A 27,243-nucleotide genomic window follows, 5' to 3' on the forward strand; every position below is an offset into this window, starting at 1 on the left:
AGTAATGGAGTAATAGAGACTGCCATATCCAGAAGTGAAGATACAATGCAGTATACATCCCTACTTCCAAATCAGAGATGGAGTCCCAATGAAACTGTTGGAAATGTATAGACAATGGGCAATGGGGTGCTTGGTTGTCTGACATTGTCTGTACCCGCAATGTTGGGGCACACTTAAATAACATACGGATGGAATCATGACTTCTTATGAAGCACTATATTATTTTAGCAACATGGGGAAAATCAGTTGGTGGTTGGCTTTTGGGAGCTGGAGGGAAATCCCAGTCTCTCCAAAACTGTATCATAAAATTCAAAAATTAAAAAAAAAAAAAAGCCACTGGACCTGGTGTGCTGGCCTAAAAGCTCCTTAAGTCTTTGCCTTGTTCATGCCTGGATCCCATAAGGGCACCAGTTCCCAGCTGCCCCACTTCCCATCCAGCTCCCTGCTTGTGGCCTGGCAAAGCGGTTGAAGACAGCCCAAAGGACCAAGCCTTGGGACCCTGCACCTGTGTGAAGATCTGAAAGAGGCTCTGGGTTCCTAGCTTTGGGTCGGCTCAGCTCTGGCCATTGCAGTCACTTGGGGAATAAATCAACGGATAGAAGATCTTTCTCTCTGTCTCCTCCCCTCTGTTTATCTGACTTTGCAATAAAAATAAATAAACCTTAACAACAACAACAACAAAAAGCAGCCACTGCCCTCCCTCAGGTCAGAACTTTTCCAGCCCCCATCTGACTCCCAGCTTCCCACCCAAATGCACATCTAGCACCGCTCAACCTCCCCATGTCACACTTCACCCATCTTCACTCTTCCTCTTGTAATACTTCCATCACCTTGCATGGCCACACACATCCGCTCTGCCATCAGGGTCCATCACAAGCACTTGGGGAGTGAGTGAGCTGCAAGTTTTCCCCAGATTGTGTTGTGGTGTCCTGGTTCTACAGATCGTACTGCAATAGAACAGTCCAATGGGCATGAATACTCCACAAAATTGTTCTTCAACTCCTCTTAGATATTGCCAAGCACATTTAAAATTAAAACACCTTTAAAAAGTCTGCTATTCATAATGCCAACTTCTGTAAAAATCAAATCTCCCAAACATATCTTGATGATGAAATGCTTTCTTTTTTTAATCAAATAAAGCTTTCTGGAAGAAGTAGCTGCTGAACTGGATTCTGGAGGAATGTAAGGGGGAAGCTAGAAGCCAACATGGTGGTGTAGGAGGCTAATCCTCTACTTGTGGCACCAGCATCCCAATTGGGAATGGTTTGGGTCTCGGCTGCTCCACTCCCAATCCAACTCCATGCTAATGTGCCTAGAAAAGGAGCAGAGGAGGTCCCAAGTTCTTGGGCCTCTGCACCCACATGGGAGAACCGGAAGAAGCTCTTGGATCCCAGGTTTGCTCAGCTCAGCTCTGGCTGTTACAGCCTTGTGGGAAGTGTACCAGCTGATGGAAGATCTCTCTCTCTCTCTTCCTCTCTGTCTGACTTCCTTGTAAGATAAAGAAATATTAAACAAACAAACACAACCAGGGAAGCTGGTGAAGAGGACAGAGAAGAAAGGAGGGAGGTGCAGAGCTTGATCTGGGAGGAGGAGACATTAAGGAGAGTTGGGGAGCTGAATAGAAGGCCTGAGGGCCATGAACCTCCTAAGGGCCAAGCAGCAGCCAATGTGTGAGCTCACTGGTTCTCATTGGTGAACGATCACTAATTCTCATTTTGATTTTTCCAAAGTTTTAATTTGTTTTTCACATTTGATTGGGAAAGACAGAGACACAAAAACTGTCCCCCAGATGCTGGTTCAGCCTCCAGGTGGCTGTTAATGGCTAGCCAGTGCCTGGCAAAACTGGAAATCAAGAAGTCAAGCCAAGTCTTCCCCAAGAGGGGAAGAAACCCATGCCTTATATTCGTCACTGTTGCCTCCCCAGGTCTGCAGCAGCAGAAAACTAGAACAAAAAGTCAGCTAGCAGCTGAGCCCAGGCATCCAATGGAGAACACAGGCATCTTAGTGTCTAGGCCAAAGACCCACTCCAATCCTTTTTATGCTGTTGTTGTTGTTGTAGTTAAGTATTAGAGGTCTATAGTAAGCAAAGTTGGTGTTATCTAATATCTATACACACATAACAAATGGTTTATCATGGCTCTTACCACACACAGTGCCCACAGATATTTTCTAATATTTTTCCCTTCTTGGAAAATCACTTCCAACAATCTGTTCCAAACACCCACTCAAGCAAAGATGGGGGCTTGCACTCTATAACACCTTAATAGCAGTGTGTGGAAGCCCCTTTTTCTTTCTGATACTGGAGGCATAAAAGAGACGAATCTACTCTGAGACAAGCAGAACAAGCCGTTCTTTGTGTTTCTGCTAAAAACAGTTAGCTTATCTATCTTCCATGCCTGGGTTTCCTTATCACCAGTGGGGGTGGGAGGGTTATAAAGCCACTGAGGACACAAAGTAAGTCTTAGGTTTTTTTTTGTTGTTGTTTTTCCTGAGGACTGCACTTGGCACATTAGCAGACACATTGTAAGCGCATCCACCACACTTGTGGATTGTACTGCGTTGTGCTCGAGTGTGCGGGGTGAACCATTCTAGCAGGCTGAATACAGCAGCAAGTTTCACCCAAGGACTGTGCAAGGTCCTGTAGGCAACCCGAGTCATGGGGAAACCATCTCTGACCCCTGTGGCTGCTCGCTCAGGAAACCAGTGTCTGTGTCATCAGAGGGAACCCCAGGAATTCCTGTTGTTGCACAACCCCCTGCAGCCAAACCTCCCAGGATGTGAGGTCTGTGAGCATAACAATTGTGTTGGCATTCTTCTCTTTTTCCCCAAGGTTCCCTGCTGTCTGGTTAGTCTTGATGCCATCTATTCCACCTTCTGAAATCCTCTTCCTTCCAGACTGGCTGCAGGGTGGTGCTCACCTCCACGGACGCTGCCTCTCTTACTTTTTGTTTTAGGAGCTTCACTGTTTAAATCACTCACAGAAACAGACGGTGAGCAACAGCCCATTTAGCCAGGAGACAACGCAAGGATAATTCCCAGAATCTCACACGATTTTCTGCGATGCTTTTGGCAGTCTCTTTGTGACTACCCTACTTCCTGGGGGTGAATTTTAGCAATACCTGCCTTCTTCTCATCCCCCATTGCAGTTTAGATTCCACTTCGTGCTTAAAGGCACAATTAATAGTTGAGCAATTAATGAGTTAGTCACCATCCAAGTGGTCAGGGCGTTCCAGAAGGGTGAAGGTCTTCCAGGGTTTCTCCTTTCCTACACAGGAAATACGTTATCTTGGGCTCTCCAGCAGAACGACTCATGTACCACACCTTAACATACAGGAAGAAAGTTCAAGTGTAAATTCATAGCACCCCTTACTGTCTTTCACCCACTCACACGGTATAGTTTGACTACTCCCGTCACTAGTCTGAGCAGTGTGGGACATCATGGCTGAGTTGGCTAACGTCAATCAACTGCCACCTTTTCTAGAAGCAAAAGACATAGTGCACAGAGGAAGGACAAGACATTCCCAAGACGCCGAAGGGGAGTGGACTGACTCCAAGGTGCTACTGCCATTTGACTAATTCAACTTTTGCAACTCTAGAACATCTGTCAAGAGAAAGTGTTGTTATTACTTCAAGGTTTCTAGATAGGTTCTAGGGAAAGGCCATTGGCACCCACCCGCGAGTCTGGGAAGTATAGTAACCCTTATTTGCTAGTGGCTTTTTCCTTGTCCTTCTCCTTTTGCTTGTCTGTATATCTGATTTGTCTACCAAAAAAATTCATATATTCACTATGCAACCCTATTTTTGTCAATCAGAAGAGAATATCTCCCACTGGCTGCATGGATTTCATATCCAATGTTTTTCCGTTAATTACATGGCAAAGATGATTTGCTTTTTCTAAAGTGGAAAATCTACCTGGAGACGAGAAAGCTGGATTTCGGCAATACTGAATGAATTTAAAATCTCCGTTTTTCCTCTCATAGGCTGGGCTTTCCTTAAAAACCCACCTAGCCTCTCTGAGCAGGAGTGTCTGCGAGTGGCCTGATGAGTTCTTCACAGAAGGGGGAAGAACATTTGTGTGTGGCTGGTCGCGTGTGCTCAGTAAACACTGACTGCTCTTCTGAACTCTGAGGGTCTGCAGAGTGAATCCAGTGCTTAGCTCACAGATTCTGTAGAAGAAGCGGCAGTACCCATCCAGTCTGATTGCTTGGAGACCTTCCCACAGCTTCCCTAAGAGCCTGAGGCCATGTCCGAGGGCGGTCCCCTGCCGCCTTGGCAGGTGGTAGCCAGCTCCATTGTAGCTTATGATCAGGATGGCGCTTGCTTTTTGCTTAGCTAAAACTGGTCTCTCCACCAAATTCTTCCTATTGTTCTCAGCTCTGACCTCTAGACTGTCAAGGAAAAACTGGCCGGGCTGCTCACTCCACCCTTTCATCCTTCTGCTGTTACGTAATTTCAGTACCAGGCAGGGTCGTCGCGTGATGTGGATCTTAGTCAAGGTGTGGCAGAGACTTTCGTATGTGACACAAAGCAAGGTAGAACTGTATCATGCCCTTGGCAGTTGACACAATGTCTACAAGGAATGCATTTCACTGCCTGCCATGCTTGGTCCTTCCAGCTGGAACATCAATAGTTCTTTCCTCTCCTTCTCCCCCACCGCGTGAAAGCCCCTTGCTCCTCGGCCTCCGTAAACCTAGTGGTTTCCAGTCCTCCATGGAAGATTTAGCTATGCAAGCTGAGTGTAAAAACTGCTACTGTTAGCTGCATCTCATCTGGTGGGAGACAAGCCCACATTTACTTACTTGAGTCACGGGGGAGAAATACAATGATGTAAAATAATTGTTATAGGCCTGAGCAAAACGATGCCAAATTAGAGTGGATTATTTTCATGCTGAGGAAAATGAACCTCTTTCGGCAAATGCTGCATTCCAGGCTCAAGGAGGAAAAGACCCAAAACTCTCTGTAGGTGGTTAAGTTCCTGGGAGACAGAATCTTAACCACGAGGCAGCTCAGTTACATAAGTGATTTAGGAAGATCCCACGGGGAAAGAGTTCTTTATTGGGGCAGGGGCACTCTCGATTAGAGGGGCAGGGCTTTGAAGCGCTGTTTGTGTCAGCCCCATCTTCGATCGCAGCAATGTGCCTTGTCGGAGCTGGTAGATTATTAACAGGGGTTATTGGTCTCCATGACAAAACGATTGACTAATTGTGCTGAACATAATCTCATTTATGGGGGTGCAGGGGAAAAAAAAGGACGTCAGGCTGGGGAGAATGTATAAATGTTCATCACCACGCAGGCTTGGCCGTGCTTGAGCGGCTGAAGCGACTCCAAGGACACCGTTCATAGGGCTTTGGTTTGCAGTCCCCAAATACTGAGTGACCTGGGGACAGTTCATAGCGCACTAGGCCGAAACCCTTGAAGAAGCCCAGGGCAGGAGGCAGTGAACAGTCCGCGGCAGCTGAGCAGTCCCGAGCCTCCGCACCATGTGTACGGGCAGCTGTGCCAAGTGCCTGGGGGGCACCCTCATCCCCCTGGCTGTGATTGGCTTGCTGGCTAACATCCTGCTGTTTTTCCCTGGAGGGAAAGTGTCCGACAGCAACGACCACATTACTGATGAGGTCTGGTATTTCGGAGGAATAGCTGGAAGCGGGGTCTTGGTGAGTAGCAAAGCCTTTCAATGGGATCCCCCTGCCTTCTAGCCCTTTTCAATGCCGTTCTTGGTGAACAGGAAGATACAGTTCTTGCTGAACAAAAGGCTGAGCATGGCATGATGAAAACTCATGTAACTGCTGTCTCTTCTAGGACGGTCAACTGAAATCTACTGACTAATCCTCATGCTTGGGCTGACCGTCCTCATGGGACATTCAAGTCCTTTACGAACCAAATTAATGGCCATATAATTGCTTTCTTCCCACCAGTCGGGGCAGGAAAAGAATTTTAAAAAGTAATAAGAGTGATGTTTTCCAGAGCCTTGATTCACTTAACTGCGTGCGGGTGGAGCTTCCTTCTTCCACGCATACAAGATTTCTTTATCCCCTGATTTCTAACAGAATTGAGAAGCTTTCGTGGACAGGAGCTTTTCCTGGCAATTGAGGAAAAGCTGCTCCCTCGTGTCCTAATTCACCATCTAAATGAAAAGTTGGGGTGCCAGACTTTGCAAGCTTGCCCCGCTGGAACTGAAGGCAGTCATGTCTAATGGCTCACTCTCCTGTCTGGCCAGCCAGGCTCGGCTGAACTGTGTCATCCACGCCTGAGAGCTCTTGCTGCTCCCCCCCAGCCGGGTTGGGGTTCCCAGCACAGTCAGACCCAAGCTGAGATGTCTCTCTTGTTGGCAGATGATCTTCCCCGCGCTCGTGTTCTTGGGCCTGAAGAACAATGACTGCTGTGGCTGCTGTGGCAATCAGAGCTGTGGGAAGCGGTTCGCGGTGAGTTTGTGGGCACAGGCACCAGGGTGTGCCGTCTCCCTGGGAGGGATAAAGACCAGGTCAAGGGGATAAAGCCGGGCGTCTTTCTGTTGATGCAAAATAGCAATAATAGTGCATGTTGGAAACGCTGCAGCCCTCGGGCTTGTCGGAGATGACACCATTTTAGGTATGACAAGGAGACAGGGTCGTCAGAGCTGGGAATCCGGAGATGTGCAGTATGAAGGCTGCGGGCTTGGAGGGTGGAAATGGAGCTCTCCCTCTGCCAAAGCCGTTCTTGATGTTGCATTATTTCAACTCTAAGGAGGATTTGGAAGACGGTCAAAGATGGCAAACTTCCCTTCCCCCACCAGTTCCCACCTCTCCCATCTAAGCTCACTGCTTCTGCGGCCCAGCATGGCCCCACTTACCCCAGATTCTGCCTCAGGACTTCGGTCTCCCCTCTTGCTTTGTGTGGCCTGCCACCTGTTAGCTGGGGAGCTAGAGAGACTAGGTGAGTCTCAGCCTTCTAGGTGAAGGGGGAGAGAAGGCTGGCACAGCACACAGGGGCAGGATCCTTCCAGGAAGCAGCCAACCGGGCAAGCCACGGTGCTGCTCTGCCTCTCTGCTCAGCTGAAAAATAAGCAAGTGGAATTAGATCAGAATTTCCCACATTTGGGACTGGTGCTGGTCACCAATGCCTGGATGTGATATCTCTTTGAACAGTATAGAATGTTTCTAATTTTTTTAAATTATTTCTGTTCTGTCAAAAAAAAAAAAAGGCCTTATTGTGATGGTGCTAAGATTTTACTATGTTGTTCTGATTTCTTTTCTAATGGCCCTTTTTGAACAAAGGAAAATCAAGTCTTAGGCTCTGGAAATTCAAGTAGCATTAACTGGAATTCACTAGCACTGGGTGTATGTCCACTAAAATTTCCAGTTCTCATTTATAATAATGATAAAAATGAATAAAATAGAGTTAATTTACAGACAAATACTGAATTTAGTTCTATCGATGTGGGGAAAGATGAAAAAGAAGAACTGGAATGACTGGCCAGATGCAGAGGAAAGGCAGGCTTTTCTCTCCACGGTTCAGTTCCACCTGCGAGCCTTAGGAGCCTCAACCATGAACTTTATATACTCATGCTAACTTCTTAAAGGGAAAGATGTACCAATGCTTCCCAATTAGACTCATTTTAACCTTTCTTTCTCATCATTATCTGCTCACTTGTTCAATTAAATATTGACTGAAGGGCAAAGACTGATGCATTGTGCATATATAGAAGTATTCCAAAATGTTTGCGAAAAAATAGAATTAAAATAAAGTTTATTTTGGTGCAAAAACGATTTAATTAACTGAAGTCAATTTGAGTAGATTAAATACATTTAATTAACTGATACTTATTTTCCACGAACTTGTGAATACTGTCATAGTGCAATTTTCCATGTGATATCAAAGAGCATTTGAAGAGTATGTATTCACCCTTTTTAAAAGATTTATTTATTTTTATTGGAAGTCAGATTTGCAGAGAGGAAGAGAGACAGAGAGAAGCATCATCCATTCACTGGCTCACTCCCCAAGTGGCCACAATGACCAGAGCTGAGCCAATCCGAAGTGGGGAGCCAGAAGCTTCCTCTGGGTCTCCCATGCAGGTGCAGGGTCCCAGGACTTTGGGCCATCCTCGACTGGTTTCACAGGCTACAAACAAGGAGCTGGAAGAGAAGTGGAGCAGCCAGAATACAAAGTGGTGCCCCTATGGGATTCTGGTGCCCGTAAGGCAAGAATTTTAAGTGACTAGGCTACCGCTCCAGGCCCTGTTTTCACATTTTTAAACACCAAAACTTCCTAATTGAGCACTACTAATTGCTCTTCCAACACCTAACTGAAAGCTATCAGAAGATGTTAAGATATATAAAAGCAGCCATAGTTTATTGAGAAATAGGAGCTGTATATCATAGATGATATTTTCATAGGGTGAGTTCAAAAAAGAAAAGGGGAAAATACGTGGCGGATAGTCTGACAATTGAGTCAACACACTGAAGCGCTTGGTGTGCCCATATGGTTGTCAGTGCTCCCCAACCTCCACAGCAGGTTTGCCCTTGGTTTAAGTTGAGAACAACACCTGCAAATGACTGTTCAGCTGGATGGTCAGCGTCCATTAAAGGTCCCATTGTGCCAGACTGCAAGCCAAGGCGCCCAGTCTTGGCCATTCTGGCCTAGGCTCCACCATCTGCTGGGGAGCTGGCACAAGAATTTCCTGGTGTTTTTATTTGTGTGTTAATCAAATGCCAATATTTTTTTTTAAAAAATAGATATCTTTCTTTGCAAAAAGGTAAACAAGGAATTAGAGGCAGGCATTGTGGCATAGAGGGTCAAGTCACCACCTGAGATACCATGTGCCGTATTGCAATGCCTGGTTTGAGTCCCACTGTTTTTGATCCAGCTTCCTGCTAATGTGCCTAGGAGGCAGGATTGAAGTGCTTGAGCCCGTTCTACCTACATGCAGAGCCAGATGGAGCTCTTGGCTTCAGCCTGGCTCAGCCTTGGCCGTCACACTCTGCCTTTCAAATACATAAATAACTGTATTTAAAAATTAGCTTGACACTTTGGATCCATGTTGCAGCACAACAATGGCCTTTGCAGGACGTGGCCTACAAGACCACTTCACTGCATCGTTATCTCTGTCCACCCCTAAGACCACAGGTCCTGCTCCTGCTGCACAGCTGACTTTCCTTCATGTTTGGAGGCTCTGCAGCACTAAGCAACAACCTTTTTGTTTTTCAATTTGAGAGGCAGGGAGGTAGAGAATAGAACTTGCATTCCCCGATTTACTCCACCCAATGCCGGAAATGGCAACTGTTCAGTAAAGGGTGAAGCCAGGAGCCAGAAACTCAGCTCCGGTCTTCCATGGAGGTGTGGAGGGGGAAGGCAGGGACCCGTCACCTGCCGGCTGCCAGGGTCTGCGTGCACAGGAAGTTGGAATCAGGAGTGAAGCTGGGACTTAAGCCCAGCCATCTTCATCATCAATTTAACCCCAGGCCAAACAGAAGCTCCAACGCTCAGCTTTTACAATTAAGGATATTTCAAGCATTTGTCATGAAACAAGAAAAAAGCTGCCGATGTGTTTGGTGGAGCTATAATGCTGACAACGTAGTTTATTTCTCCACATGCGCCAGCCACATCCCCCAGTGCTTCCGAAAACCCTGTGCTTCCGTAGAAACCCAGCTCTGGACCAGCTGCTTCCTACTTCGTCAGCTCACTCTCTCCTCCATTGTCTTTCCGGAACATCCCTAGACCCTAGACTCTTGGCTTCCGTTTCTGTGGATCCTAAAACCAGCCGCTGGGAGGTAGAAAATGCAGAGTAGGCTGGCTGGGAGATAAAGCCATACCAGGAACTGGGGGGCACCTAGACCAGTCAGTTCGTCCCAGCTTAAGGATGAGGCTCAGGAAATGGAGACTATTTCTCCTTTGAGGGTGAACAAGAGGGAAGCACGGCTTCATGTGTCTGTAATGCCTTCCTGCAAGTTAGGCTCCTTGAGAACTGGCAAAGTGAGTCCCCGGGGAAATCCAGTGCGTGTAGGTGACTAGTACTTCCCAGGGAGCTTGGACCTGTGCTGGCTTGCAGGCTTCCACACCCACCTCCCCGCTCCATGCTCAGCGGCCTCCTGATAGCCTGTGCATGGCTGGAGAGCGTTTTCTGCCTTCCAACCCTCAAAATTTCCATCCCTGCAGGCCAATGGGATAGATTATTTTATGAACTCATTCATGTGACGTATGTGCTTTTGGACTTGACTCAAAGAATAGGATGGGCCAGGCAGATATTCTAGCATCAGAGAAATAAAGTACCTGCACCCCCACTCCCCACGGTCAGGCCAGATGGTGTGTCTGCCTGGCCAAGAGGACAGTGGTCCCCTCCTAAACAGACCGAGCCTTGTAAAAGCTGTACTTCCTCTTGTGCCTGGCTCACCAGCACCCCCTAGGGATGCTGCATGAGTGAGCCCTTCTGGGAACTTCCTCTTCAGAGGGGACAACTCCCTCATTGGACTTTCCAGTGCTTGGAGTATCAGCCAATCTGAAGGGACTTTACAAAGATAGTTCTTTGCGATATCTTCAAGGGAATTAATAATTACTGTCCATGCCTCAAAAGCTCCTGCTGAAAAAGGAATCAGGTCAGTGACTACCTCTCATAAGACTGTTGCAATCATTGGGGAAAAAGGTTGTGTCAATGAGAAGGGCGAGGAGAGAGGTCTCCCTGAGTACCCATGGAGTTCAGAACACAAATCCTGGATAAACACTGTTGGCTGTTACTGAATGAAATAAATGAACTCCTCGGAGGGATTTCAGGGGATTTCTGTACGGGATCAGACTGAATCATCACAATCATCCATTTGTAAACTGTTGAGCCCTGTCCCCACAAAGCTTTTCATAAAGGATCAGTGCTTTCACCATCCTGCCAATCACGCCTCACTCCTAATTTGCTGTCTGTTCTTGCTTCAGTTTTAACAGAAGCATCCCCAGCTAGATCCTCTGCAGACATATCCTGATAGGCAACTATGTGGGGCTTTTTCATACACAAGCTTGTTGAAACCCAGGAATAGTTTTTTCATGATACACGTTTTCCTTGAACTTTTGGAAGACCCCTGGTAAATGAAGAAACAGTGCCCCATGCCTGTGAAGTTGCCGACTGCCACCCCTTTCCCAAGCCTTGCTGGGGTCAAAAGTCAAGGACATTAGTGTTATAAGAAAATGTATGTGACCTGCATAAATCCGTGCAGAGCTCTCGGAGTATTTTGCAAAGGACAGCCATGTCTACCAGACATACTTCCCATGTCTACCAGACACACACCGCATTCCCAGATCATCCACTCCCCCTCGCTTCCCAGTCCTGCCCCCTCACTTTCCTTCAGCTAACATCAGCATGCGTGTAAGGAGGGACAAGTGACGTGGAGCTGCCAGCTGCTGCCGCCTTGCCTGTCTCAGAGCTCCACGGACAGGGACGTCTTCAGGCTGGCAGGCAGGGAAGGAGAAGGGGTCGGACGGCAGGGTCTCCCTGTATGCCACTCTGTGATGTGTTGGCAGTGTCGGCAGAACGCTGTGCAGCACAGTCTCAAGAAAACCAGTGTATTTATTATAGTTTAGCTCCCCAAAGCTGTGGAAAGTATGAGCGTGAAAGGATGTAATTGTTTTAAAAGAAAAAGGCTTTTTAAAAATAAGTAGTAATAATGATACACTTGGGGAAGGTTGGGGCAAGTCACTCGGAGAGCTGCCAACAAAAGTCTCCAGGGAGGGTGGGTGAATTCCCAGGCACAGCCGGGGCCGCCTCCACCCTGGCAGCGGGTACCTGGTCTCCTGGAGTGCTGCATCTGTATTTCCTCCTTACCAGGGACAGAGCTCTCCTGCCCTCCGAGCTCTGTGAGGCAGCAACTTAGAGAGCGCGGTTAGAAGAGGAAATGGACAGAGAGGTTGACTTCGTATCTTTAAGATTTATTTTTATTACAAAGTCAGATATATTTATAGAGAGAGGAGGAGAGACAGAGAGGAAGATCTTCCCTCCGATGATTCGCTCCTCAAGTGAGCGCAACGGCTGGTGCTGCACCGATCCAAAGCCAGGAGCCAAGAGCTTCTTCCGGGTCTCCCACTCGGGTGCAGGGTCCCAAGGCTTTGGGCCGTCCTCGACTGCTTTCCCAGGCCACAAGCAGGGAGCTGGATGGGAAGCAGGGCTATTGGGATTAGAACCAGCACCCACATGGGATCCCAGTGCATTGAAGGCAAGGACTTTAGCTGCTAGGCCATGGCACAGGGCTCAAGGTTGACTTCATGAGGAAGTTGAATATGTTGAGCTAAATCAAATATATTATCACAATTAACCTCTCCTGTCAATCATAGAACACAGGAAATACAAATCTATTACATTAAAATTAGTCTTTACTTGTTTTAGTGGTGGTTGCTAGAAGCGTTTAAATTGCATGTGTGGTTCCTGTTGCAGTTCCATTGGCTGTGCTGGTGTCAGGGTGACCCTTCGCTAAAGGGAGAAGTTATATCCTTGCTGGAATTCCACCATAACCTGAAGTTTCATGGCCTCGCACTAGCCTAAATTTAGTAGTGTTTGCTCTGTGTCCATGTTCCATATTTCTAAACATGGTCTACTGAACTGTCCCGGAAGTGTTGTCTAAAATCCATCGTTCAGCTGACACAGCAAGAAAAAGCCCGAGTCAAATTTCTCCTCTTGCTCCCAGCCAGCGAATGTGGAAATCCTGACCTGTTTTGGCTAAATGGAACTAGATCCACCCACCCCTCTCCTCTGCTTACCACAGTGACACTGAAAGGCTTGAGTCAGCTCTCCCAAGAGACCGAACTGCACTCCTGGAAACACAAGCTTTCTTTTTAATTACAGCAATTCAGATTCCATAGATTCGTTACCATCAGTACCTTAAAAAAATGTTCATTTTTTTTACTGGAAAGTCATATTTACAAAGAAAAGGAAAGACAGAGAGAAAGATCTTCCATCTGCTGGTTCACTCCCCGAATGGCTGTAATGGTCGGAGTTGCGCTGATTCAAAGTCAGGAGCCAGGAGAGCTTCTCCCAGGTGTCCCATGCAGGTGCAGGATCCCGAGGCTTTGGGCCGTCCTATACTGCCTTCCCAGGAAGCCAGAACCATCAGTATCTTAATGACTACTGACTTACCGCTAGAATTCAGGATAAGCAATCCAAGTAATCAAACAATATGTTTCTTCCCCTATCTGTAGTTTTGTGGCTTAATCATTTTTAAGATTGATTTCATTTATTTGAAAGAAAGTGACAGAGAGAAAGAGAGAAAACAAGGCAGAGAGGGATCTTCCAACTACTGGATCACTTTCCAAGTAGTCAGGAAGGACAACGTTGGACCAGGAAAAGGCCGAGAGTCAGGTGCTCCTTCCAGGTCTCACCCAGGTGGGTGAACTGGGATCGTCTGTTCCAAGCTCTTACGCCATCCTCGCTGCTTTCCCAGAAGCTTTATTGGATAACTGGATTGGAAGCAGAAGTGCAGTGGCTTGGGACTTAAACCAGCATTCCAATGTGGGTTGGTGGCATTTCAGAGCAGTGGCTTAACCCGTTGCAACACAACGCCAGCTCCTAAACGCTGCTTAATTTCTGTAACCAATGTCATTCATAAACACAAATAACAGTCTCTAGTGTTTGGTGGCGGTGGCAGGGGGTGGGTGGATATTGGGATGGATGGAAGGTGTAGGACCCTGGATTCTAAATCTAGTTCAGCATCTAGACATGCGATCAGAGAAAATCCCAGTAATGAGCAAGGACTTTGGAAGCAAGTAGCTATGTGCTGAGCCCAGTTCCACCACCTCACTGCTTAACCCAGAACAATCGCCTTGATCTCTAGTAACTTTGGTTTTCTGTCTGGAAAAAGAAAAAAAGACAATGCTACCCATTCCATGGGTTTGTTCAGAGGTTGAATATTACAATGGGCATAAAGCTGTCATCAGAGATGTTTCGAATCACCAGAAAGTGATGACTTCACTGAACGATGTATGAGATCTTCTCTCTATTGTTGAAGTTTAATTTTAAGAATTTTAAACCACCCTTTGGGTGGAAATCCTGGTTTTTGGAAATTTGGCTAGTTTCTTCAAAATTGTTCAGCTAAGTGCACATCCTTCAGAGCAGAGATGGCCTATTTCATCACAATAAAATGACCAAGAGTTTTATTTACTTCATAAATCTTGGTGGTCACCATGGATTTAAGATAACCAATATGTAAGAGTCAGGGAAACATTTTTTAAAAATGAGTAACATGAAATTAGTCACGGAAGGGACCCAACAAGCCAGCATACAGTGACTTAATAAGCTAAGGAGAAAAACCCTGGAGATGGTGATGGTGCAGAACCTTATGCCAGCTGTCTTTAAACAGCTTTGAATGACTTTGAGGAGCTGGCGCTGTGGTTTGGGGAAGATGGCTATTTTTAAAAAATAAAGAAAGAAACATATAAAATCTATGCCTTAGTGTGCTGCAGGCATTGTGCTGTTATAAAAGCTCATGCAATTCAGAATCAGGGGCAAGAGACAGGAAGTCTAGGACGTCAGATCTCCAGGAAGAGACAAAGCTTTCTATAATACACGAGGTTAGAGCTCTGTCTTGGAAAACTGCATGAAAAACACTTTTATATAATATGGACGCAAAGATCAGTTAAAGTGGAGTTCCATTTTTCCCATTAATTCCAGTAATCCAGACACCAAGCTCCACTCTCCCTGCTTGTAATGTGATTATATTATTACTGTTAATACTTGGAAAGGGAAAGAGAAATAAGCTGACACTTGACTTTAGCTACTGCATCTGCTGAGGCTGCACCGTTATCTGTACAACCTTTCTCCCACGTCCTGTAGGAGCAGCTCCCAGGATTAAGGAGACACCAGGAGTCCTATATAATGCTAGGTTGTTGGTGGTGGCGATCTTGTCAAAACCTGTTATGTCATTAGGTGTGAAGGCCACACAGACCTATTTTGACCCATCCGATGCCTTAGTCCGTATTCTTTTCCCTGTGGGACCAGCGTAATGGGTAGCTCAGCAGCTACCCAGACCTATCTTGGGTGGAACCTGTAGGATGCCACGTTGTATCAGCTCACTGATCCAGAAATGAGTTCACTCATTTGGGATGCCAGCACTGCAGGCAGAGACTTAGCATACTATACCACAATGCCAGCCCCTGTTGTGCTCATTTTATAGCTGAGAAAATTGAGGCTCTGAGGATGTGTTCAGTATGCAAATGCAGGGAGAAACAGCACAGCTGAGACGTGAACCTGCACCTGCTGTCTTTAACCCCTTGAGTCTGTCACCAGAGTAATACAGGTGATCATTTTCCACCTCCATTTCCAAAACTTTTGAGGTTTCCAAGCTACAGTCTAATTACCATATAGACCGAACAGCTGTTTCCTCGGAGGAGGGCATGATGGGAGCCTGAGGACGCTCCAGGATGGGTCATGCCTCCTGCTTTCTCTGATTTTGATTTGGCTTTGTGGTCAAACAAAGAAAGATGCAAGTTCCCTCCATTTTCCCCTAACTTCTCTCTGCCATTTAAAAACATCTAGGGGTCCTGCAGTGTAGCCTAGCGGCTGGGGTCCTCACCTTGCATGCACCAGGATCCTATATAGGTGCCAGTTTTAGTCCTGGCAGCCCCACTTCCCACCCAGCTCCCTGCTTGTGGCCTGGGAAAGCAGTCAAGAACGACCCAAAGCCTTGAGACCCTGCACCCATGTGGGAGAGCTGGAGGAGGCTCCTGGTTCCTGGCTTCTGATCCATGCAGCTCTGGCTATTGCAGCCACTTGGGGAGTGAATCACAAAACAGAGGATCTTCCTCTCTGTCTCTCCTCCTCTCTGTATATCTGACTTTCTAATAAAAATAAAATAAATCTTTTAAAAAATATCTAGAAGAAGTGAGTTGTTGGGATTGAGTAATCTAAAGACAACTTCAAAAGCTGAAAGGGATAGCAAGTGTTACCGTCCCCCCTTCAGATACTCTCAAGGCTGCTGCCGGAAGAGGATGAAATTATGTTTCTGGTTTCAAAGAATCTAATAAGGGCCAGTGAGGACACATTCTAGAAACTTTAGAATCTTCTTTCTGTCAGAATCCAGCTGCATGAGACTCCACAGTGACATGGCCTCAGCAAGGTGACTGGACCAGATCGCTTCTTTTTTTAAAAAAAACATTATTATTGGAAAGGCAGATTCACAAAAAGAAAGAGAGACAGAGAGAAAGATCGTGCATCACTCATTCACACCCCAAAAGGCCACAATGAGAGCCGATTTGAAGCCAGGAGCCAAGAGCTTATTCCAGGTGTCCCAAATGGATACAGGGACCCAAAGACTTGGGCCATCCTCTACTGTTTTCCCAGGCCACAAACAGAGATCTGGATGGGAAGTAGAGCAGCCAGGAAACCAACTGGTGCCCATGTGGGATGCCAGCACTTGCAGGTGGAGGATTAGCTTGTTGAGCCAGTGTACTAGCCCCTGGATCAGAACACTGTTAAGGTCAGTGCTAATCATAGAATTATTTGATCCTTTATTGGATTGGCTTTATTTGCTGGTCCTCTCAGATTTTATCCTTAACAGTTAGAAATCGTGGTCCAAATGTGTCAGCCCTAAGGCAACACCTCGGTCATCCATTGATACAGGAAAAGTCACAGAGATGAAGGAGAAAAATGGAATCAGAGTGAGCTGGGTATCTAGCACAGCAATGAAAATGCTGCTTAATACACCTGCATCCCAAACAGAGCGTATGGGCTCCGACTGTGGCTCTCCTTGCCACTTCAACACCCTGCCAACGTGCATCAGGGATGCAGCAGGTGATGGCTCAAGTGTTTGGGTCCTTGCCACCCACACGGGAGGCCTACACTTAATCTCTGACTCCTGCATAGTTAGCTTGGCACAGCCCCAGCTGCTGTGGGCAACTGGGGAGTAAGCCAACAAATGAAAGATACCTTCCCCTTGCTCTCAAACTTTCAAATAAAATGAATATAAATAAATGAAGAAGATGGGAACATGAAATAATTCAATGCATCCCAGAAGACCCCTTGGGCTCCACCCACCACCCACCCATCCAGTGACCTTCCTGTCATTACCATGTATCAACAGCAAACTGGTCAAGTTTGCAGTGTGTAATTGCTTTTTTTCTTTTTCAGATGTTCACCTCCACAATTTTCGCTGCGATTGGATTCGTGGGTGCTGGATATTCGTTCATCATTTCTGCTGTCGCCATCAACAAGGGTCCAAAATGTCAACTGGGGAGCAACACCTGGGGTTACCCCTTTGAAAATGGGTAAGGCTCCTCTGCCCCTGCAGTGCCCACATGTCACCACAAGGGGCAGTGCACGTAACTCATGCCTGGGGACCCTGCAAGGGATGTCTTCCTGCTCAGGATCTCAGACTTGGGGCTCCTCTGGGAGAGAGCAGGACATGTGGCGAGGAGGGAAGCTACAAGGCTGTCTTCTGTAATGGCTGTATTGACAGACGCTAGTAGAAATCACTGGCCCAGGATGCCTCGTTTGGCTTGAGTGAAGGAGGAGGTTTATTGTGTTAGTATGTACATTCAAATGTTTATTAGTACCAACACAAGCAGTCAATCACAGCATAATATTGGCTTTCACTACAAATCTTAACATTGGAATGTGGATGATTATATACTAACTGGAGTTTCCACCAAAAACCCAAATTGCCTGTAACTAAACAATCTTTTAAGGTGCAGATTCATACAGACCGACATTGAAAACATTCTTCTTAACAGTTAATAGAGTTCATTACAAAAACCTTTCAGAGTTGCATGGTACTCTGCAAGGTGTTGCTCATCTTTTTCCAACAAATTCCGACAAATGTAATCTTCCTAATGATCCCAGCAGGCAGTTTGTCTGCAAGTTCAGCTGGATAGATGCACGATCTCAAAATCTTTGCGTGTTCATTGTGCCCCTCGTTCTGCTCCCAGGCTGCAGCATAGCCCATTAGGCAGTGGGCACTGGTGGTCATTTCAGGTGAATGTCTTGTGTAGGGATGCTTGCGACCCCATTCAAAGCCCCTGTATTCAAGCCTTGGCTCTGCATCCAGTTCCGTCTTGCTGTTGATGCAGACCCTTGGAGGCAACAAATGATGGCTCAGTTAGCTGGGTCCCTGCCGTTCACATGAGAGACCTGCACTGGGTTCCTGACTCCAACATCAGCCTGGTTGTTAGATTAAACAACAACAACAACAACAGTGGGACTACCAAGACCAAAATGATGATAAAATCAGGATTTATTGGGGTCTGCTCCTAGGCGAGGTTCACCAGTCCACAGGGAGTGGGCTAGGAAAGTCACACCGGACTGAGGAACGCTTAGATTAAATAGTGGTGATGACAGAGCTTGAGTTAAAGGTATGTGTTGTCTTCTGATTGCTCCATTTGAATGAGTACGGGGTAGCTATTCTAAGTGGGAACTTTTGGCACCACCCGGTTCTGCCTGCCCGCAGGTTCTCTGGGTTAACCCTGGTCTGGCCCTAGATGCTACAGGCATCTGAGGAATGAACCAGCAGATGGAAGCATTCTCCTCTCCTCCCTCTCTCCTTCTAATTTTCAATTAAGTACAAATAATTTTTTTTAAAAAAAATTAAGCCAAATCCATCTCAGTGTCATCAAAGTGGAAACTTGAGTTTTCAGTTATACTAGCCACTATCCCAGCGCACACTAACCACACCTGGCATGCTGCAGCCTCATCTGGCAGCACACACAGGACCCTTGCATCTTCACAGATGTTCTGGGAGACGCTGCTGCACTGATGCTCGTCTCCAAGACGCCTGGGCCTTTTCTCGTTTGCCCCTCTCAGCCTCTCTGCCTTGAGCAGCGGCTCTAGCACATCTAGGGGATGAGGATGTGTGACCACTGGGCCTTCCTGAGCATGGAGAACGGGGGCACACTGAAGAAAAGTCGGTGGGACAACAGGATGCTATTAACCCTTGCTATCCACCGGAGATGGGTTCCAGCATGGTTACTGGCATGTGCAGATGCTCCAATCCCTGCTACGCAAAAATGCTCTAATGTTTACACCTAGCCTGTGCCCACCCTCCCACATAAAGTCCTCTCCCGATTATTCACAATACCTCAGAAAATGCAAACGTTATGCAAATGGACACCCAGCAATGGTGACAAAAGTGATGTCTAAATGCTCAGTGCAGATGCAACTTAAATATTTAAATATTCGGCTCACAGTTGGTTGAATTTGCAGCTACCACACATGTGGACATGGGGATCCCCCTGTGTGTTCATGTCACATGGGGTGATGCAGGACCTCTAGGACCAGCTTAAGCTTGGCAGGGTGGGAGAGGCCCTCCCCCTGAGAGGGTGTCTCCCTTCAGGGACCCCTTCCGACACCAGCATGCCAGCAGTGTAGGACACCTTTCTTTGTTCTGCCTTTGTATGATGCTGCCCTTGAGGAGGTGGCAGTCACTTGGAATAAAATCCAACAACTGATGCCAAGAAGTGCTCCCAAGTGGGTGGACAGTCTCCTGCTGCGTTCTGTCCTTGGCACCAGGCAAGCTGCCTCATGCACTCTCGCCCTGCTTGGACCCAGCCAAGGTCAGGAGAGTAACAGCTGCCTGGTGGGCCACCCCAGGAAATGCCAATTTAGAACAAGGACAGGAAACCACTTTTCAAAGCACTGTGTATTTATCCTTCTGGGGAAGTAAGCATCATTTATGTTCCAGTCGCTTACTGTGCACGCCCCTGTGATGGATGCTTTAACCTTTGTGCTTTCAGCCAGTCCTCTGATGAGCAATGGGTCGCTTCCCTAGCAGGCATCAGATCACAGAGGTTTGCTGTTCTTGGACAGAACTGAGCAAGTTTGCCAGCAAGCAGAAATCCTTCACTACTCTCCAGCCATCTTCTGGCCCGAGCACTGCTTCAACCACAAGCTGAGGTCCTTGCAGTGACTTCCAGTTGTAATGTGAGCACAGGAGTGGGTTGTGGAGCCAAACGCTGTGCTTGCATGTTGCAGGCAGCTGGCAGTCTAAGAGCGATTCTGATTATTCAATCCCACAGTGAGATTCTGAGCCCTGTTTGCAAGGTGTGAGATGTGCCCCAGGTAGGTCATTCAGGGGGCTGTATCCACCTGGTAAGCTCTCAGCAGCAATTCCTCTTCTCCTACTGTCTTTGGCAACAAGGAATCAGAACTCATTGCTCCCCTCACTTTTTTTTTTTTTAAAGAAAGGGATTGGAGGAGAGAGAAAGAGAGAGAGCATGCAACCCCATGCTGCTGATTTATTTCATCAGATGCCCGCAGTGGTCCCAGATGGGGCTGGGGGCCTAAACCCAGAGTTGGGAACTCAGCTCATGCTTCCCACAGGAGTGACAGGGATCCAATCACTTGAGCTGTCACCACTGCCTTCCAGGGTCTGCGTTAGCAGAAAGCTAGAGACAGAAGCCACAGCTGGGAATCGAACCTAAAGACTCAGATATGGGGTCTAAGACATCATATCTAGAACATGATGTATTTTTTCTTTTTAAATATTTATTTTACTTATTTGAAACAAAGAGTTATAAGCAGCGGGGTCAAAGAGAAAGCTCTTAACTTCCTCTGGTTCACTCCCCAGATGGTTACAATGGCCAGGGCTGGACCAGGAGCCAGGGTTTTTTTTTTTCTGGGTCATCCATATGGGTGCATCTTCTGCTGATTTCCTAGGTGCGTTAGCAAGAAGCTGGATCAGAAGTGGAGCAGCCAGGACTCAAACCAATGTGTATGTTAGTACCACAGATGACATTAACCCACTAAGCTACAATGCCAGACACATCTTTTTTTTTTTTTGTAAGATGTATGTATTTATTCAAGGGTCATAGTTACCCAGAGAAGGAGATGGAGAGAAAGACATCTTTTATCTGCTGCTTTACTCCCCAGACACCCACAACAGTCAGAGCTAAGTCAGGCCAACGGATCCTGGAGCTTCATATGGGTCTCCAGCATGAAGTGGGGGTAGAGCAGTTCCCCAGTAGGCTCCTGAGCCAAGGGAGAGGAGCCCAGTGCAGACCCATGCATGTCGTGGAAAGAAGCATCAAGGCCATGTGTGGACCAGGGACTAGGTGATCAAGGGCCATTCGACTACCTAGCTTGGAACACAAGCCAGAGCTCTTCTAGGTTGTCCAATTCAATGTTGTTGTTCTCAGCAGCACAGACAGTGTTACCTGAGAAGAATTCAAGGTCGCATCTCCTACCCATGTGGGAGGTCCAGATTGCGCACAGGGCTCCTGGCTTTCGACGGGCAACAGTCCCAGCACAAGAGTGCATGATGGGAGATCTCTGTCTCTCGGTCTATCAAATAAAGTGTTTAAATGTGTCTCAGGAGGTAGAAAAAGAAAGCTGGCACATTTTGAGGCACACCCTCTTGGCTTCCTGCGCAGGGAAAACTCCTGTCCAACAACTTCCTCCCTGAGACAACTGGTCACCCCAACCTTGACCCTGAGCTGCTGGAAGGGAAGCAGCTGGAGCAGGGCCACCGGTGGGACAGCTGTGGAAGGGGATGTGGGAGCAGGGCCAGGGACAGTTCAGAGCCAAGCATGGCACTCCCCAGGCCGGGCTGCACCCCACACACTCCCTGGGGACCAGCTGGGTGAGGAGGACCCCGACACTCACATGGGATGCACTAAACGCCACAATGACAGGGAGAGCCTGAACAGCTCCACCTGCCCCCAGCATTCACGAAGTACCAACTTCCCACACACGTTAGGAGTAGGTTTTGCCCTTGGCCCACCTAGGGTCCACACATAGGTCTTTCAGCCTCTTCGTCTGTGGAGTGAAGGTAACAGTCTCAGGTGGGAAAAAAGCAACACGATGATTCTGTGACTTTAAATCAGTCTTTTCCGTGAGAGACAAAAAGGCTCCAAAAGAATCATTTCTTTCCTGGATAAGCCTTGATTTATGCTATCATAGACGCTACGATGCGACTTACATGGAAGTCCACAAGCCACCCAGCTGCAAGCTGCTGGAACCTGTGTTCTTACGGAGAAGCGAGCAAAGTGACCCTTCCTTCCTTCATGGAAACTCCAGGACACTTCCATGCATTTGAGAAGTGCTCCAGGTCTAAACAGGGAATGTGTTTAAGTCAATATGGACTGATGCACTAACAAATTACCAGTAAGTAGCAGGTGCCACCACCAAGGGCAGAGAGCAATAATGCAGACACCATCAGTAGCTAATGGAGAGCTCCCTTACTGAGGGTGAGCTCTCTCCACTGATGTGATAAAATAGAAACAGTGTTAACTTTACTAATAATGTTTTTATAAACTGGTAACACAGTAGCAAGTTATTTCTTCTTTTAAAGAAGATGAATTCAATCTCTCTTCATGTGGAATTCCTACTTCTAAACAAAAGTCTAGATGGCTCCAATTCACAATTTGGTTACAATTAGGCCTTGAAAAATATCCTACTGGTCCCTTTAGCTACAGGTCACAGCTGTGTCCCCCCGCAGGTGAAATGGCCTGTGATAATAACTGTTTGGACAGAGGACAGGAGGTGTCAGTTCTTCTAGCTCCCTCTCTGATTTTAGCCGTGCTGCTCACCAGCTCTCTATGATGGCTCTGCACAGCTGTGTGTCGTGGGGGCAAGTCACACCCTCTCTGAGCCTCTCTTTCAGCTTTCTTCTCTGTGAACTGCAAGGAGAGAAACCTAGTGTCCACGAGGCAGAAGTGCAGGGGCTGTGTGTGAAGTGTGGGGAACAGGGGCCTGTGCTCCCCGGCTCCTTCCATTGGGACTACTAGTAGGTGTTTTCTCTCAGCACCCGTTTGAGATGGCAAATACTGTACTGACACATGTGCACCCACACACTCAGAGCAAGTGATACGGTTATTTTTCAATCCGGAGACTCTCACTGCTTTTATAAACGGCACCTTTCTCCCCAACAGGGACTACCTTGGCAACCACTCCATATGGAGCATGTGCCAGCAGCCCAAAGACATAGTCCCCTGGAACCTGACTCTCTTCTCCATCCTGCTGGTCGTCGGTATCGTCCAGATGTGCCTCTGCGCCATCCAGGTGGTCAACGGCCTCCTGGGGACACTGTGTGGGGACTGTCGGTGCTGCTGTGGGGTGAGTGAGGGGCCGAAGCAGGTCACAGGCTCATCGGGAGGAGGGTGGCGAGTCCTGACGCCTGCAAAACAGCAGGGCTTACAGCGGGGAGGTTGGTTAGCCCACAGGGTCACCCACAGGAAGAGGTGCAGCGCTGCTTGCTTCTCCTTCAGCGTCTGCAATCCTGCCTCGGTAGCAAGCGATGGAAAGGGTGATGGAAAGACGTGGGCTCTCAGCCTACTTCCTGCTCTGGCTAGTTCAGGGACCTGAGCTCTACGTGCCTGGATTGAATGTCAGCTCTGTGATCTTGGCCAATTCGATTGCCTGCAACTATTCCTTGCCTCTAAACTCTGGTTAGTAACAGCAGCCTCCCAAGGTTGCTGACAGAGTACCTAGCACAGGTGATAACCGCCTCCATCCCGACAGTTTCAAGCCTTAAGAATGACCGATGTGACTCACTAAGATCATGAGCAAGGAGCCAACCTTGGCAGTCAGCCTCCTGGGTTCAAATGCCTGCTCCACTGTGGAATCAGTTACGGTATTTGGCACAGCCCCTGTACCTCCCTGTGCCTTCGGCCGAATTCCTTTTCATGATCAATGCTTGCAAGGCAAAATGGAGCTGCAGCTCTTAAAACCTAAACATGAAGAAGATGCAAATTAAAGCTCAGAAATCAAGTCAGAAAAGTATGGAAAGGATCCGGTAGGCAGCCAAGGAGCAGGACTTAACCAGGAGAAAGTGGAGTGATGGAGAGAAGAGAGGTTTTTTGGTAAAGAAATGACATCAGAATTAAGTCACTCTTTCTGTCTTTCAGGGAGATGGGCCAGTTTAAACCTCCTTGAAGAGCTTCTCTACCTCCACGTGGGACAAGAACCTGTGCTTCTCTTCTCAGGATTAACCCCATCCGCTTCCCACCCACACAGCTGGGGGAGGGGGGACTGAGTCCTCCCAGTCAGCTCCGCTCCAGTTAGAATGTTGCCATTCTCCACTAGAAGAATAGGTTAGCCGCCTGCCAAATTACAGTGATGCAATCTCTCCACTTAGCTTCCAGTTAGAATATAGGAACCAGCTCAGAGCAGCTTCATCATGACTTTTTTCCTTACCAGTGTGAAATGTACAAACTCAATGGATTGTCACACTGTTTCTTTGTATATAAAGATATTCCTGTCTTGGAAAGCTTGAGTAAAACAAAAGAGGAAAAAGCACGTTATGGATGAGAAACCGAGACCAATTTTTTGTTGTTGCTAAGACCTGGGGGAAAAGAGAATGACTGATGTAGCAGAAGCCATTTCTAGTCGCTGCCTTTGTTGCTCACTTGTTTGAATTAACTGTGACTTGTCTTCTGAGCCTGTCAATGCTTGCTGGAGTTCTCTTGTGTATATTAAATTAAAACGCAAATTCAGAGGCAATATAATAAAAACGGAATATGTGTGTTTCATAAGGGAAGGCAAAGGGTGAAATGGATAACACCTTCTCGTCTTTTCCACAAATGCTTTCTATGCTTCAACAACCAAAAAGCCTTGATTTGTACAGTAACTACTCAGGCTCCTGCCCAGGCAAGGGGCACCACCAGATTTATGTGTTATGTTAAGACATTCGCTTTGGCTCTTTATTCCTGAGTTAAACAGATTGGAGTCCAATCCAATCTTTTGATGTGAATACAAATCCCGGGTCCACCACTACATATGAACCTAAAAGTTCTGGGAAAGTTGTTTTCCAACGCTCAGAAGTCCCAGGGACTTCTGAAGCCAGCCAGGGTGAAAGAGTCTATAGGATTTTCAGCAGGGCTGGAGCTCAGGGACAGAGACGCTGGACAGGCACACCTGTCGCTGCCGGTGGGGAGACAGGGGGACTCGGAGACCTGGGGTCCTCAGAGGCGTCTGTGATGCAATTAGTTACGGTCATCATCTACCGGGCGCTGGCCACGGAGGGCACTGAGGAGTGACGGTGTGCTTGTGGCCTTGCTGCAGTCCCGTAGGGGACACTTTAAGAAATTAGGCCTGTACCATGTCCTGAAGCTCAACAGGCAGCCGGAAGACAGGCAGACAGCACTGAGGGTCTCTCTCTCTCTCTCTCTCTCTCTCTCTCTCACACACACACACACACACACACACAGAGTTTGGATTCAGTTTGGATCATTGTTCCTTCTACATGGCCATTCAATAGAATCACCTGGACAATGATACAAAAATAAAAGTTTCTGAGGCCCAGTTAGACTTCCTGCATCTAAAAACCCAGACAGGAGGGAGAGAAATCTCTTCTTCCATAGTTACTTAATCTTGAATATATCATCTATTCATTCATTTTCCTAAGAGCTAGACAGATGGAGCGTCCCATCCGCTGGTTCACTACCCAATGGCTGCCAACAGCTGGGGCTGGGCCGGGCCCAAGGCAGGAACTGGAATCTGAGTCTCCTCCACGTGAGCGGCAGGGACTCAGCCACTCCAGCCTTCACCTGCCACACTGAGGATGTGCAATAGCAGGAAGCTGGAATCGTGAATGTAGCCAGGTCTCTGACCAGGAACTGACATGGAATTCAGGCATCCCCAGAAAGGTTCCAACCACCAGGCCAAATGCTCACACCAGCTAGTAAGATTTGAAAGCTCATCACGCTTGCTGAATACCAGTCTCTGTGGGCAACTCAGATCACAGCCTGGCAAGCAGAGAGGAGGAAGGTAAATCAAGTCCTTGTTTGTTCCACGTTCTACTTCCATTAAGGTCCACATCCCACACACTATGTTATAGCCCGAGCGTGGGGCTGCAGCAGTTTAGAAACTGAAGCCCACCCGGCGGTGTGGCCTAGCGGCTAAAGTCCTCACCTTGAACGCGCCCGGGATCCCATATGGGCGCCGGTTCTAATCCTGGCAGCTCCACTTCCCATCCAGCTCCCTGCTTGTGGCCTGGGAAAGCAGTTGGGGATGGCCCAAAGCCTTGGGACCCTGTACCCACATGGGAGACCCGGAAAAAGTTCCTGGATCCTGTCTTCGGATCGGCATAGCATCGGCCGTTGCGCTCACTTGGGGAGTGAATCATCGGACAGAAGATCTTTCTCTCTGTCTCTCCTCTCTGTATATCTGACTTTCCAATAAATAAATCTTAAAAAAAATAAAAAATAAATGAATAAAAAGAAACCGAAACCCAGGAACGTGACATTGACACTCGCGTGGGCTGAGTTTCTGAATGCCCCCATGCCCGTTTGCACTGGGCTCATTCTGAAGCTGTCTGTTCTTCCCCAGCCTTTTGTAGAGCCACGAGCACAGAGCTCTGCAGGCTCCTGAGAGGAAGCATTTCCCTGTTACAACTGCCCTTGACAATGAGACTCCTGCTGCTCCAAGTTCAGGAGTTTTCATCACACACATCTCTGGAATGAGAACAACAGTGCTTAGCCCCATTTGGGGTCACAGTCAAGTGAGATTTAGAGAAAACAGGATGCTGTCACAGGGCCTGGCAGTTGGCTCGCTGAGGAGGAGTGGACATGGACATTACTCAATCTCCTCCAGAAATCTAGGACAGGACTTACTGATGTTATTTACAGTCCCTAAGCATAACTGAGAATAAAAATGAGTTGCTTTAAAAAAGTTGTTGTTGGGCCCAGTGAGGTAGCCTAGTGGCTAAAGTCCTTACCTTGCGCTCACCAGAATCCCGTGTAGGCACTGATTCTAATCCAAGCAGCCCCACTTCCCATCCAGCTCCCTGCTTGTGGCCTGGGAAAGCAGTGGAGGACGGCCCAAAGCCTTGGGGCCCTGTACCTGCGTGGGAGATCCAGAAGAGGCTCTAGGCTCCTGGCATCAAGTTGGTTCAGCTCCAGCCGTTGCAGCCACCTGGGGAGTGAATCGGCAGACAGAAGATCTTCCTCTCTGTGTCTCCTCCTCTCTGTAGATCTGACTTTGCAATAAAAATAAATAAATATTTAAAAAATAAAAAGAAATAAATCTGAAAAAATGAAAGAAAGAAAAGAAAGAAAGGGAGGGAGGGAGGGAGGGAGGGAGGGAGGGAGGGAAGGAAGGAAGGAAGGAAGGAAGGAAGGAAGGAAGGAAGGAAGGAAGGAAGGAAGGAAGGAAGGAAGGAAGGAAGGAAGGAAGGAAGGAAGGAAATGCACTTTGTGTCTTTTTGCTGGGTTCCAGCATCTCCCGCCTCCCTCTCCGGACTCTCCATGCGGCTCACTGTTCTGTGGCAAAGCTATCTGCTGCCCTCTAGCGGTGACGCAGCTCAATTAATCAGCAACAGATGAGTCTGAGAACAGGTATGGCCAGCTTTCTAAATAATTCAGATTCTCTCCAAA

At 47.5% G+C, this 27,243-nt stretch overlaps 1 protein-coding gene across 1 annotated transcript; it reads left to right on the top strand.

Moving 5' to 3' along the window:
- The first annotated feature begins 5,293 nt into the window (after nucleotides 1–5,293).
- Nucleotides 5,294–24,372, top strand: TM4SF4 (transmembrane 4 L six family member 4). Its single transcript, XM_040974916.1, has 5 exons — nucleotides 5,294–5,654; nucleotides 6,333–6,422; nucleotides 17,069–17,205; nucleotides 22,801–22,984; nucleotides 23,776–24,372. Exons 1-5 carry the CDS (start codon nucleotides 5,481–5,483, stop codon nucleotides 23,791–23,793), a joined length of 603 nt encoding a protein of 200 aa, XP_040830850.1. The 5' UTR covers nucleotides 5,294–5,480; the 3' UTR covers nucleotides 23,794–24,372.
- The last annotated feature ends 2,871 nt before the right edge of the window (nucleotides 24,373–27,243 follow it).

Source organism: Ochotona curzoniae, unplaced genomic scaffold (assembly GCF_017591425.1).
Source record: "Ochotona curzoniae isolate NIBS_2020 unplaced genomic scaffold, NIBS_Ocur_1.0 contig_2599, whole genome shotgun sequence".
In the NCBI taxonomy this organism is placed as follows: domain Eukaryota; kingdom Metazoa; phylum Chordata; class Mammalia; order Lagomorpha; family Ochotonidae; genus Ochotona; species Ochotona curzoniae.